Below are 14,573 nucleotides of genomic sequence, written 5' to 3'. Positions count from 1 at the left end.
ACGTTTTTAATTCTTACCATTTGTTCTCGTAGCCTAAAAGTCTTTTCTCCGACATTACGTTACTTTTGCCTTCTCTTTTGCTGACTTCTAATGTTTGGGAGTTGAGGTAAAGCTGAGTTAAAGCAGCTGATATTAATTAATTAATTATAGCCATGTTATTTATTATCCATAAGATGCGCTCAATTGTTTTCTTATTTTAAAGTGATCAACACTAACAGTCCTCCAAATGTTATGCCGAAATCATTTTCAGTCGAGTACGGGGTGTGATTGCAATTGTCTACTGAAATCCGTTGCGCTTTTGAATAGGCTAACCTCGTGCATTCTGCGCGCGCACTCATGATATGCAAATAAAAAAAAGTCAGTTATAGTGATTATTGATATTATTCAGGTTGTTTAAACTATTGATATTGTTAACGCAACTTAAATGTGACGCAGACACGGCACCGAAGGGTCCTGGCGGTTGCAGGTTGTGGCTGTGGTAGAGGGTGGGAGGAGATCCGGGCCAGTAGGAGAACCCTGAAGGACCAACACCCGGAGCAACCAGATTGAGTTTGGAAATGCCTGAAAACTGGATGGGAGCGAAGTTGCTCTGGAACTTATAAATCGCTTGTTCGGTTGTAGAGGGCTGGCACACTTGCGCCAAGCCGTTAAAGTCAAATTTGTACGCGTAGCGCTTTCCGTGCACCTTGGTCATGATGTTTTTGTCGTAGTAATACCGCAGAGCTCGGCTCAGTTTGTCATAGTTCATGTTCGGTTTGCTCTTGCGTTCCCCCCACCGCCTGGCCACCTCGTCCGGGTCTATGAGTTTAAACTCTCCATTGGTCCCCTCCCAGGCGATGCATGTCATATTGGCGCTGTCAGACAGCAGCTCCAGGAGAAACTGCCATAGCTGGATTTGTCCACTTCCTATAAAATGGACGGAAAATACGCTTACATGTAGCCTAGGGCAAACAAGGAGAAAGACCTTTTTATCAATGTTCTGTGAAGTGTGAATAAATAGAGGACACTCTTGAAAACAAAAGTTCACTCTTCTAAAAACATGTTTTATTTTATAGAGTTATTGATTTGGTTATAGGGTAATTTGGTATATATTTAATTATAGATTCTTTTGTGAATCGTTTTTTTTTTTACTGCAGTCTTAAAAATAAAGGTTCTTTATAGGCATGCGTGGTTTAGTGAAGAACCTTTAAACATCACTGGAATCTTTCTGTTTAGAAGTTCTTTGTAGTGTAAAAATGTATTTTAGAATATTAAAATGTTATTCACATTAAGAAAAAAATTCTAAAAGGTGTCGGAAAGGATTTTTGGGAGCCTACCAATTGAGTAGGCTACTTTATTTGTATTTAATGATTTATTTATAGGCTTATTTATTAAAGCAATGTGTATCTAACATTTTGCGTAATGCACGTAATACATTTTAAGTATGCAAGATTTTGTTTTGTTTTTGCAAAAAATTGAGAAAATTCGCCTGTCAACAGTTCATCGCAGAACTCACCTTTTTGCACGCCTGTGTTGATGGGGGTCCAAGAAGAGCTTTTGCTTTCCTTCAGAAGATTTTCTGTGGGGTCTGGAAGAAAACGTTTAAAAAAGACGTCTGGCAATTAGAATTCATATTCTAAATGTACTGTGGACATTTTGGAGTAACAGGAGTAAAAACGCAACAGATGCATGACACATTTCCCCCTGTTTGTGTATAGGGCTATTTGTAATAATTTTAGAGAAAATAACACGTCATCTATAAATAACAATTCTCAATAAAAGAGGTTAAACAGTATGAGTATCGTCGTGTTGCTGCTCGATGTATTTGCCCAGACTTCAGCGCTGAGGTCAGGAAACGCGTCCAGGAAAAAGGATATCCGATTTCCGACAAAAGAGGACATGCGTTCCAGATGGAGAAGTCAGAGACACCAGCGATGGTGCGCAGCATTCACCCGTAGACCCCCAGCATCGCCCTATTCTTTTCAGTCATTTCAGCAGTTTTTCTCATTTTACGCAAAAAAAAAAGACTGTGTACCTGAGAGATACATGTTAAACATAAGGCTTCCTCCGCAGTTCTGCCGCATTGTGGTGCTGGTGGTGGACGTGAAAGGGTAGGCTTTCATTGGCGCAAAGATTTTTATTAAACTTTATCTCAAAACTGTGATCTGGAATAAATGTGAGACAGATTGAAGTTTCCAGGCAACTGTCACAAGCCCCATCTCTGAGACAATATTCAGACAGCAATTTCCTTCGGTGCATTGGTTTAATTAAAAGAGCAATTTACCTCTGTCATCCCTCCCCGTCTCCACAATAAAAGGGAACCGATAGAAATTCGGCCTTATCAATCCACCATCAAGGTTTAATAAAGTTTCTGCGTTAAGATCAGAGTTTCTATGGAGAATTGAAGTGTTTGACATGGAAACCGGTTCAGATCCTCTTTCTTTTCCGCCTTTTTACCTCTTTGCAAACAGAAAGGCCTGTTCCATGTTGGTTGAGAATATTTACCTTTTAACCATGCCTCAGTGCGTAATGGTAAACAAGAACATTTCATCCCAAACGTATGTTGCTTTAATACGCAATAGATGCTTTTGTAAACCCTGTGCCCTGCCTCATGATAGGTTCAGTTATACTGTTACATAATGCATCGGTTTTTTATAAACAAAAATGTATTTATTTTTTATTTTTTATTGAATATAAACATGACACAACATTCTGTTCTCACTCTTAGAAGAGAAGGTGTTTAAGGCTTTTCTTAAACGCTTCATTTACTGTAGGTTTCCATTATTTTATTGATTACTTTCAATGAATTTTGGTTAATTCATTTTTTTCATATGTTAAAAAGCTTTATCACTTCAATCATGCAGTGATTTTCTACTTTTATAGAACCTTTCTGGCATAAAGGTTTCTTTAAATGAGTCAAGCAGCTTAGAACCCCAGTAAACCTTTGCGTAATAGGCTATTTTTGAAGAATATCAGCTCATATGGGTAAATTTATCTTTTATCATGACACCTTTTTATCCCTTGAATTCCATGTACCCTTTTTTACAAAACTTCACTTAAAAAATAACAATATAAATGTAGATAGATTTCATTTGGTTGTTTAACTGTGTTTAAAAACATCAAAAACGATCAGGTTCACCATTTATTAGACAATAATCCCATACGACACTCTTGGACCAATCAAGTGACAAAAACTGCAGACAAAGAAGGTACATGCTTTATTATCTTTTATTTAAAAAAATGTTTATGTATGTCGAGCAAACATGTTAATGCTGTCTATCTATATAGGGCTGTGTGTTTTTTGTTGTTTATTAACTGAAATGGGTATAGGCCTACATAAGAGCTCAGATGCAAAAGCCTCTAAAAGCCCCTCAGTCAAAAATGAGACAATAATACTGAGTGAATGCTCTCCGCATATAATAGGCCTATACTAGGCCTACGTTCATAAAATACTTTCACTTCAAAAACAGCCTCAGCCCATTCAGAAGTAGCCTACCGGTACTTAGGTATAGAAACCTATATAGGAGCCTGACAAAAATGCTAATTTTAAAGCAAACCGTCTGACGGATTTAAAGGCTTTTGCATCTGAAGTCTTCATATTTGTCTGAAAGTCTCATGACCATGACTTAGGCCAGGTAGTGCTGGTGTGTGATCACACTCACTGGATTCTGTAGCTATCTTTAACCTGTAGTGGCACACACGCACACAAATAATCCCAGCAGCAACTTTAGAAGAGTAGCTATAGGTTATTAACATAAACACACATTAATGTCAGCTTGCCATCTTGGTTGTTTTTGTCGTGTCGTCTCCTGCGTCCCAGACTTGCTTTAGCTGCCTGGGTCATTAAAGAGTTCGCAGGCAACTTAAAACAAGCCTCGGATGCAAGGCAATGCTTGAGTTCGTCCACTCGACTGGACCTTCTGAATACATTCGATACATTTAAATTCAGTAGTTAAAAAAAAGTGATGTGATGTGCTAATCAAAGAAAGGGATATAGAAAATAAAAATGCAAAGAGAAAGAATTAAATCTGGAATACATTTGAAGATATGTTTATTGTTTCTAATGATAGCGGTAATGCACGATTATGTGCATATGCTGCATCCGCGGATTCTCTTGTTTAATTTAGCTGGCTGAATACATGTAAAGAATTTTTTAAGGTGTCTTTGTCACACTGTGATTATACACTTAATTACTAGCACTATATTAAGTAACTGCATGTAGCTACCTAGGGTTAGGATAAGGGTTTGGTTTGGTTTAGGGTTAGTTGAATGTACGCATAATTATAGGTTAGTAGCCATAACTGTTAAATAAAGTGTTACCAAAAATCCTCAGAATTGTATTTAAATCATTGTACTTTGTTTATCATTTTTAGTTAAAATTATTAAAATGAAATGGGGCGATGGGAGATCTGATAATTAATTTAACAGTAAATTCGATTACCACCACCGCCATAAAATCAAATGTTCATGCGGCGTTACAGTCTCCCTGGCGGGGGGTTAGTTGGAACAGCTGCACTCTTTATATTTGACTTTAATTGCAGGTCAGGAATCTGTAATATAATTCTAAACAACTTTAGAATTCATATAGCCTAGTCAAACTTTTGAATATTATATACAAGTTTGAGGAAAGTAGCCTACACAGCACAAACAACCCTGTTTTACAAAGAACATGTTGTTTAACCTTGTAATCAGATTGATTCAATACTGTTGAATACGATTGTTATCATTTTATATAAAACGTTTAGTAATTAATAAAACATTTGTACAATGCAGTTTTATGAGGTTGATTCATTGCTGTCATTTCCTTCTAGGTTATTTATAGTGCCGGTCTTTGTCCTGATTTGCTCTCTTAAAAAGTTCACACTTACCCCGTCATGTTATGTCAAGACTGCAGCCTGTCTCAGATCCAGCTGCTTTCAGCACTCTTGTCTGTCTTATAACCACTAAGAATCTGTACTACACTTTTAATCAGCTCGTAGGGGAATGTGTATTTAGTAAAGGTGTGTACGGTTGAACATTTTATTAGGAGATCCTGGACTGGGTGTGGGAGCGAGTTTTCAAACAGCAACTAGCCTACTCACCTGATTCTGTAAGTGGGTGTGTGTGTAGCCAAATACTGCAAGTCCTGAACGGTTACAACACAAACAAATAAGAGGCGGAATCACACCCGGATCCAAGTGTTACAAGTGAAATTTGATTGGAAGAATAAGAAGCCGCACTTCCTTTAGCACTGCATTAGACTTCGACTGTTTTCATCAATGAAAAACTTTATAGGCCTAGTCAAACAAGAATATGTACGACATGTATTTGAGCCACAAAGGCCAGGACCTCGGACAGCTCCGGACAAACCCAAACAGGCGACAACACGGGTTGTCAAAATATTTACATTAGATTTTTCATTACATTTTTAGATATTTAAAACATTAATGTATTTATATATATATACAATTTCCTAAAAATTAGAATTTAGAATATTACACACACACACACACACACACACACACACACACACACACACACACACACACACACACACACACACACACACACACACACACACACACACACAAACACGTTGGTCTATGTGGTTTATAGGGACTCTCCATAGGCGTAATGGTTTTTATAACGTACAAACCGTATTTTCTATGCCCCTTACACTTCCCCTGCTCCTCCCCCCTACCCATCACAGGAAACATTCTGCATTTTTACTTTCTCAAAAAAAACATAATTTAGTATGTTTTTAAAGCTATTTGAAATATGAGGAAATTTCAAATCTCAAACCATCACATTTATAGTGTAATACCAGTGTAATACCCATGTAGTTATACAAATTTGTGTCCTCATAAACCACATAAACAGGCTCACACATACATACATACATGCGTGCACACACACACACACACACACACACACACACACACACACACACACACACACACACACACACACACACACACACACACACACACACAAAATTATAAACGCAACACTTTAATTTTTGCCCCCAATTTTTCATGAGCTGAACTATCGGCAAAGGAGAAGTGCTCACTAACACAGGGTAAGAGAGATTTGTGAACAATATTTGAGAGCAATAGGCCTTTTGTGTTCAGCTCATTCATAGGGACAAAAACAAAATTGTTGTGTTTATAATTAAGATGCACAATAGTTTGGCCATAATATCAATATTGGCAGATATGTTATTTTAAATGTTAATGGCCCAATAAGAAAATGTGGCCAATATATTAAAGCCGATAAATAATGTATTATTTATTTCAGCTGAGACACTTGAGTTTAAGTTTCACCCTGATGGTTTTGAATCGATTGAAATATGATTGGAATTACTTCAAACAGGAAAATACAGGGCAACATGTGCAGTACAAGTCTGTCATATAGGCTACATAAAATTATAATGTGACCATTATAATTGTGTGCATGGGACATGGCTTTTAATGGTGAGACTTTAGTTTAGTTTTTTTGTAATCAGGCTCTCAAAAATTATGTAAGAATTTGGATTTTAGACTTATCGGCCAATATATCAGTTATCGGCTGTCAAATATAAAGAATACTTTATTTTATTATATTTATTTGTATTTTATGTTGTATAAACATATATGTAAACATAGCTGAAATCCCCCAAAACAGGTCCACAAAGTACAAATAATGAGGCACTAAATTGTACTCATGCTCTTGTTTATTAGAAATATCACAGTCTGACATCCCCCATTTAGATGGTGTAGGACATCATAAAGCAAGACTTGGTGGTGTTCAGCTGGTGTAAAACATCCTAATTGTTCAATATGACAAAGTGGCGTATTCCTCCAATGAAAGTGTAGTCTATCCCAGATATCCCAAAATTTCTGCATGATTACATTTACCTTAAAATGTGGGAGGCCTGCTCTAATTACATACAGCTTTAAAAAGCATCAGACCTGCTTGTTGTTTTTTTTACATTAAGAATTACCACTTAGCAGATCCATGATTTGAGCAGAGATGTTGTTATATAAAAAAGCAAGGAATTGCCACAAGCTCTTTTACCATAGTTTAAATAATGTCTTTATTGCCTATAGTAATGACACGGCATGACATGATGCGTACATAATGGTGTGGGGTCTTATTGCTGAATTCTGCGCATAGACTGGATCTGATTGGTGTGTGCCTGGGTGCTGTACTCGTTGTAGCATCTGTACTCTCCTTGGCGTCTGTCTCTCTCAAAGATGTACTGATATCCACGGTAACCAGGAAACTGATAGCCTACCCAGCTGGCAGAGAAAAAGGCAAATCTCATTTATTGCACCACACACCAATAAGACTGTGTGCAGGGAGCTGCCACGTTACGTAAGTGACAATATTTCTAACAAAGAAACGGAGATCAGCATACTCTGTAGACGTTTACGGATAATCAAATGTATATATTGCAGAAATTATTAAATATAGGCTAGTTGTATTAATACGGTTCTGTCAGGTGCTTCATATATAGAACCGTTAGGGATCATTTCATGGATTTAGTTTAATTATGTTTTAGTTTTTTTTAAATAAAATGTGATTAACTAAACAGCTTGTAAACACGCTTTATCACCATTTTTCCTTACATAGAACCTTTTTGGTCAAAAACCACTGTAAAAAATTGTTTAAAAAAAAAGTTACCTGGTTGCCTTAAAATTTTGAGTTAATTTAAATTAAGAATTTGAGTAAATACAATGAACATTTTTGAAGAATCGACAACCTTTATTCAAATATTATTAAAAGAGTCGCAGTAAAACATGCCAAATTGTGCTATTTTCATGATGTATACAATTTTTGATGTGGTTCATATTCAATAGTATTTTGAGTTTCTATTTATTCAACTAATTTCCTTTATTATATCAACTCAAATTTTAAATTTCAACAAACTCAAAATTTTAGAGCAACCAGGTTACTTACATTTTTAAGTTAAACCAACAAAAAATGTTTACAGTGTAGGATTCTATATAGAACTTCCATTTTCTAAGAGTGACGTTGTCAAGGGTGATGAGGTGACTTACGCCCCAGAGTTGACTTTGATTGAGGGAACTTCCTTGCTGCACCAACCCATGGCTTGGAGGGAGGGATAGTCCTCACACATCTCAAATTTACGTCCCATGAAGTCTTCACACTCATAGAGGGTAATCTTACTGTCACTGTGGTTCTGTCGGGAAAGGGTGAGTATTTAGTGAGTAATTTGATCGCGCCAGGATGATTAGGAGGATATTTGTAATGAAGTAAACCTAATGTGCCGTTTTCACAAAGAGATTGCCGAGATGATGAAAGAAGCGCTGAAGAAAGTCTTTGCAGGTTTGACATAATGAGATTAACTTACAGCACATTTAATAGGTCGGAAAGAGAGCATGTGCTCTGTTCTGTAACTGCTGTTGCCACTCCAGGCCTGGTAACAGGGGTAGTCTCCTTTCTCTAGGATAAACTGCTGGCCCTGAAACTCAGGATACTCGTACCCCACCCAGCTGAGAGAGAGACAGAATGTCACAGTCAACACAAACCATGAAGCAACATCGTTTTACATGACGGTGATCGCTGCTGATCAGGACACAAAGGCAAAAGCAAACACGATGGTGTGGACTGAATGAGCGGCTCTGTTCTTTTATCAGCTCATCTGTCATCACAGACAGCCACAACACAGTCGGCAGCTGCCAGCCACACACACGATCTGCTATCTCTGTCATTGTTCTGGTTTGTATAAATATAAAAATCAGCATTCAGACTATAGAAATACTGTTTATGACAATGAAATTGGAGGTTTTGTGGGACATTGTGCAGATGGCAAGAATAATGCAAAATGTATGTTAAGTTGCTAATAGTCACTTTAATTCTAATATAGATATTTAATAATAAAAAACAATAATAAAAATGCTAATCATTTATATATATATATATATATATATATATATATATATATATATATATATATATATATATATATATATATATATATATATACACACACAATTATTAGCATTTTTATTGTTTTGTTTTTTATTAGCATTTTTATTATTGTTTTTTTTTTATCTATCATAATATGAGGAAAATATTTCCTATGTTTAGAACATTTTAACAATGCACATATATCTGTTCAAATTTTTTGGCAAAAAAGGGCAAACTACAGCTGCAGGTTTTATTTTACTATACACAAAAATGCATACAAAAACAGAAAAAAAACATTGTAAGCATATTTTTGGTTCATACTTTGTATGACAGCTTGGCTAAAAAATATGTCGGCACAATTTTACATGTTTCATTGTGTCATCACAAACAAAATAATTGACTCAAAGCACAGCTGCTTACAAAATATTGAACAAATATTCGAATAATATTTGAATGAAGGATGAAGATGTCAATTATCCTATAGGGCGGACATCACTTTTGGCCACTAACGTCGTTCAAAAGTTTGGGGTCAGTAAGATTTTCTCATGTCTCTAAGTCTCTTATGCTTACCAAGGTAGCATTAATTTGATTTAAAAAAAATAAATAAGTAAAAACATTAATATTGTGCAATATTATTACATTAAAAAACTGTTTTATTTTTGAATATATTGCTAAATGTAATATATTCCTGTGATGGTAAATCAAAAATTTTCTTTAGTGTTCAGTGTCAAATGATCCTTTAGAAATCATTATGCTGATTTATGCTAATATGCTGAATTAATGCTTTGATGAATATTAACAGTATTTATTTGAATTAGAAATCATTATAATACTGACACTTTGGATCATTTAATGCACTCTTGGGGGATGTGCAAACACACCACACACACACAAACGTTTGTTTTTGTGACATATGGGGACATTCCATAGGCGTAATGGTTTTTATACTGTACAAATCGTATTTTCTATCCCCCTACACTGTCCCTGCCCCTAAACCTACCCATCACAGGAAGCATTCTGCATTTTTACTTTCTAAAAAAAAACTCATCCTGTATGATTTATAAGCCTTTTGAAAAGTGGGGACATGGCCAATGTCCTCATATTTCACCCTCTCCTTGTAATACCTGCCATACACATGCCATCATACACATTTGTGTCCCCATTTGTCACAAAAACATGCCCCCCCCCCCACACACACACACACAGACATTTATTATTTTATTATATTACAATATTATTATTTTTATCTGTACACATTTGACTTCTAATTTTACAAATACATCACTGTATGAATCAAAATATAGATCTAATATTAAACATGACAGTCATTTATCCGCTCTGCTTCACCCTTTGCACATCAAAACATCCAGAGGTTACACTTACGGGCCGTTCTCCACCTTAATGGAGCGAATCTTTCTGAAGTTTCTGTCCAGAACGTTCTGGCACTCAAACGTGAATTCACAGCTCTTGCCCTGGAAGAACTCCTCCTCGAACACAGTCATCCTAAACTTCCCCCTCTGCTCCAACTGCTGCTGCGGATTCATGGCTGCTGTCGATCACCGCGCTCTCTATACCAGGAAAAACAAGGAGAGGAGAGGGGCAAAACCAAGACCACAATGTGAATTCATGCCCCCATGTGAAACATTCCTGGGTAGATTAAGTGAAAGCTGATTCCTGGATAAAGTTTTGACAGTATTTGCTGCTCAATAAGATCATTGTACAGGAATCCGATGTTTCACTTTGAGGCCTAAGACAGTGGCATACTCACGTACTGAGGTGGGACAGATCCAGTATAATCAATGTGGTGGCCAAGCCCTTGTCCAGTGTTTTTATAGCACAGGGCCCCTCATTTAGTGCAGAATGCGCATCAGGCCTGCACACTCAGCAGCAGCCAACAGAAAAACCGCATTAGCCTTCACTATTGTGGAGTCCTGTGCGGCCTATTGTGGAGGTCTTAGACCCACTGAGTCATCAAAACGCCACACTCTGCCCCCACGCTGGACCCTTGGCTATTCACAATGGCGATGCTTTGACATGAGACTTTGATTGGATAGAGCAGATAATAGCAGAATTGTTGGAGATTAGACTGAGCCGTCCGTGGTCACTTTCTGATGCCTGCTTGTGGATGCTCTCCCTGGGCAGAACTGGCTGTTGTTGGCACCCACTAAATATATATTTATGCATGTTATGAATCTACATTTGAGAGAGTATGATTCAAAAATTCACAACAGATAATAATATACTTAAAAAAAAAGTGATAACAATTGCAGCAATTCAGAAAAAAATGTGAATACAGCTGTTTTAGAACAATAAATTACAACTTTACATAATTACATTACACACTTTTTTTATGTAATAAGCATCCGATTTATCATAGCAAGCAACAGTTATATCAGTTTAAATTATGATTATTTTAAAACTCAAACTGAAAAATTGTCCAGTGGTCAGCCCTTTTGATGACATCTTGTGGTGTGATGCTTTATTGCATGACCAGTAGCTCTAGATTTCAGTACATTTTCATGACCTTTATCATAGAGCATTAAGTTGTTATTCATAAATCTATATTTATGACAATTATGTTGGAATCAAAAGCCCATGAAATATTTTAAATCAGCCAAGGCATGTGCATGCATGCATATGTGATTGTTCTCACCTTTTAGCTGTTGCTTGTGAGGTGCAGGTGCTGCAGAGATGCAGGGCGCACAGCTGTTGGCCTGTTATCCTGATGTGACAGATCTGAGGTCACCCTCATTTTCTTAGGAGAGCCAGTTACATCCAGATATAAAAAAGAGAAATCATATAATCATAATTAAGTTGCATCCATACTGTGTGTGTGTGTGTGTGTGTGTGTGTGTGTGTGTGTGTGTGTGTGTGTGTGTGTGTGTGTGTGTGTGTGTGTGTGTGTGTGTGTGTGTGTGTATGTGTGTGTATTAATAATAGACATCTAAAGTAAGATAGTAAAGTGTAAGAGATAGTTTAGAACGAAAGGCATACTTTAGAAACTATAAAGAAGAGAAATGTGTACAAGAACACATTTGAGACATTGTACATTAGTCTAGGATATGCAACAAGTAGACTATAGTGCAAATATTCACAGTTTGAAGAAGGTGCAGGATAGCAATCTCTCTCTCTCTCTCTCTCTCTCTCTCTCTCTCTCTCTCTCTTTCTCTCTCTCTCTCTCTCTTTTCTGTGTGTGTGTGGGGGGGGGGGGGGGGGCATATTTTTGTGACATATGAGGACACAAATGTGTATAATGACATGGGTATGACATAGGTATTACAAGGAGAGGGTGTAATATGAGGACATTGGCCATGTCCCCACTTTTCAAAATGCTTATAAATCATACAGGATGAGTTTTTTTAAGAAAGTAAAAATGCAGAATGTTTCCTGTGATGGGTAGGTTTAGGGGCAGGGGCAGTGTAGGGGGATAGAAAATATGGTTTGTATGGTATAAAAACCATTACGCATGTGGAATGTCCCCATATGTCACAAAAACAAATGTGTGTGTGTGTGTAGGCCTGGTAATGAAACAAAATGTCCCCACAAAGATGACAATATCTGAAATCCTTGTCCTTGTGGGGACATTTTTAGGTGCAATGAGGAAAACATCTTATAAATCACACAGAAGGAGTTTTTTTGAGAAAGTAAAACTGCAGAATGTTTCCTGTGATGGGTAGGTTTAGGGGCAGGGGCAGTGTAGGGGGATAGGATGTACAGTTTGTACAGTATGAAATCCATTAAGCCTATGGAAAGTCCCCATAAAACATGGAAACACGACATGTGCCTGCGTGTGCGTGTGTGTGTAATAAACTACATTCCTATATTAAAATAGAATACGGATATTTGTAATAATATCTCATAATTTTCCTGTACTTTTAGTATTGTATTTTTTTTAATAAATGAAGCTTTAATGAGCATAAGAGATGGCGAATCGATATCATCAGATGATGATGCACTGTAAGTGTGTTCCATGTACATTCCAAATGCAAAAACAAGGTGAAACTGTCAGAGTTATTTGACATGCAAATCAATCCTTTGCAAATCAGAAAGTGTGATGCTTCCGTCTCCTATATAGTAGCCTATATGGTGTCATTGCTCAAAATAGCAGGATTTGACATATGTTACATTTCATTTGAGCACGATTTGAACTGTAATATGGCCACACTTTATTTCAATGTGAAGATGAACTCCCTGAAATATTTGAAATGTGTATTAATGTTGTGACCGGCACCATCCAAATTGCATCCATTGTCATTCATTTACTTTGCCAGTATACAAACAGGTGTGAAGGTGCAGTGAAACTGGTCGGTGCTATTTGAATAGTTAGTGTTGGATGACGTTTTCTTTAGGGTGCCATGGAAACTAATCCTTCTAAGGGTAAATGTGGACAGGTCCAGACAGCTAGTGCAGGTGACATCTGCTCAGATAATGTCCTTTATGTGTTTGAGCACACAAGCCGGGTGCTTCATGCAGAACATGGCCATGGTAGACAGAGACAGACATTTCCATTTAATCTACTGCCAAGGGCAAGGGAAAAAAAAAAACATAATTTGCATTTTCAACTGTAACCCTTTTAACTGCCACATAGCCAACAGGCAACTCCTGTCCAGCAGGTATAGCTGTTTGCCAAGTGCTTTATGGAATAATGCAATAGCCTATATAGAAGCAACTATATTGTGTCTGTTGTAACATAAGTAGAGCGGTAAATGTATCAAAGAATAAAAAAAACCAAAAGGCTAAACTTTATTTTAAGGTGTCCTTGTTACAGTGTAATTATATATTTAAGTACTCAGTAATGTTGTCTACTTATACTATAGGGTTATAATTAGTATTTTCAAGAATCAGTTGCATGTAGTTACGCATCATTTATTGTTATTATAGTAACTACATGTAACGTGTAACAAGGAAACTGTATAATAGTGTTACCAATAATAAAACATTGAGAAAGTATTCGTTTTTATTCTTTATTAAAATTCTGAATAACATAAATAAACATAATATGGAAATTCAACATGCATATCATTTAGTTATGATATTTTTCACATAGCCTACACTTGTTTCTTCAATAATGAGGCTTCTCTCAATGATCAGACTAGAACATTTTTGTGTAATTCAGCTTAATGAATGGAAATATTCTAGTATCAATAGGGCTATACTGGTTATTATATGTATAGCCATAATGTTCTTAAAATACAATCTACAATCACATGGTCAAATACGATGACAAATAAAGGTTTCATTCATTAACTATCCTAAATGGTTAGTTACTAAATCCTATAGCCTTACAGTACCAAGTGGTAAAAAAGGCCAACTTGTAGCCAAGCAGAGTTTTCAATTTGTCTTAATAGGCTACATATCCAACAAAATGACATTAAAATAAGACATTTAGCAGGCTATATCATATATATTCCGTATAGGCTAATAATTAATTATAGTGACTCATTATACGCGTTTTATTAAAATGGTTAAGTTTTGTGAAAGCAGTGAAAATGTCATTCGATGAGTCGATCCCGATTCTCTGGTGTTTTACTGACGCGTGTCTGCATCTGCGTAACGCGAGCCGAACGAACAAAACCATTTCATCTGCAGGTATTGTGCGCGTGGCTCAACGTGATACAAGTGCAGAAAGCATACAACATCCTTTAATTCATTCGGTTTCTGATGATGACTTGTCCTCTTTCCTTAAGACAACCAGTAAG

At 36.6% G+C, this 14,573-nt stretch overlaps 2 protein-coding genes across 3 annotated transcripts; both read right to left on the bottom strand.

The window, feature by feature from the left end:
- Positions 1–261: 261 nt before the first annotated feature.
- fev (FEV transcription factor, ETS family member) lies at positions 262–2,249 on the bottom strand. Its single transcript, XM_067444970.1, has 3 exons — positions 2,015–2,249; positions 1,496–1,567; positions 262–906 (listed from the first exon to the last, which is right to left on the bottom strand). The coding sequence occupies exons 1-3, from the start codon at positions 2,100–2,102 to the stop codon at positions 359–361; spliced, it is 708 nt and encodes a 235-aa protein (XP_067301071.1). The 5' UTR covers positions 2,103–2,249; the 3' UTR covers positions 262–358.
- A 4,431-nt stretch (positions 2,250–6,680) lies between these two features.
- cryba2b (crystallin, beta A2b) lies at positions 6,681–10,779 on the bottom strand. Of its 2 annotated transcripts, XM_067443579.1 has the most exons (5): positions 10,643–10,779; positions 10,258–10,442; positions 8,315–8,456; positions 8,001–8,143; positions 6,681–7,238 (listed from the first exon to the last, which is right to left on the bottom strand). In XM_067443579.1, the coding sequence occupies exons 2-5, from the start codon at positions 10,416–10,418 to the stop codon at positions 7,091–7,093; spliced, it is 594 nt and encodes a 197-aa protein (XP_067299680.1). In that variant the 5' UTR covers positions 10,419–10,442; positions 10,643–10,779; the 3' UTR covers positions 6,681–7,090. The 2 variants fall into 2 exon arrangements, with proteins under 2 accessions (XP_067299680.1, XP_067299681.1); XM_067443580.1 differs by lacking the exon at positions 10,643–10,779 and having other exon boundaries at positions 10,258–10,452.
- Between the last annotated feature and the right edge of the window lie 3,794 nt (positions 10,780–14,573).

The sequence above is a fragment of the Pseudorasbora parva genome, chromosome 5 (assembly GCF_024679245.1).
Source record: "Pseudorasbora parva isolate DD20220531a chromosome 5, ASM2467924v1, whole genome shotgun sequence".
Classification (NCBI taxonomy): Eukaryota; Metazoa; Chordata; class Actinopteri; order Cypriniformes; family Gobionidae; genus Pseudorasbora; species Pseudorasbora parva.
Note: the sequence above shows the minus strand (reverse complement) of the source record. Positions and strands in the feature narration are given on the sequence as shown.

Bases quoted from the DNA above. Each gene is read 5' to 3' on its own strand.
- cryba2b (XM_067443579.1), bottom strand. From the start codon at position 10,418: ATGAATCCGCAGCAGCAGTTGGAGCAGAGGGGGAAGTTTAGGATGACT. The intron at 8,457-10,257 runs GTAAGTGTAACC...TCTCTCTCTCAG, and splicing joins ATTAAGGTGGAGAACGGCCC to CTGGGTGGGGTACGAGTATC. The intron at 8,144-8,314 runs GTAAGTTAATCT...CTTTCCCGACAG, and splicing joins TCCGACCTATTAAATGTGCT to AACCACAGTGACAGTAAGAT.
- fev (XM_067444970.1), bottom strand. From the start codon at position 2,102: ATGAAAGCCTACCCTTTCACGTCCACCACCAGCACCACAATGCGGCAG. The intron at 1,568-2,014 runs GTACACAGTCTT...GTTTTCTTCCAG, and splicing joins GTTTAACATGTATCTCTCAG to ACCCCACAGAAAATCTTCTG. The intron at 907-1,495 runs GTGAGTTCTGCG...TCCATTTTATAG, and splicing joins CAACACAGGCGTGCAAAAAG to GAAGTGGACAAATCCAGCTA.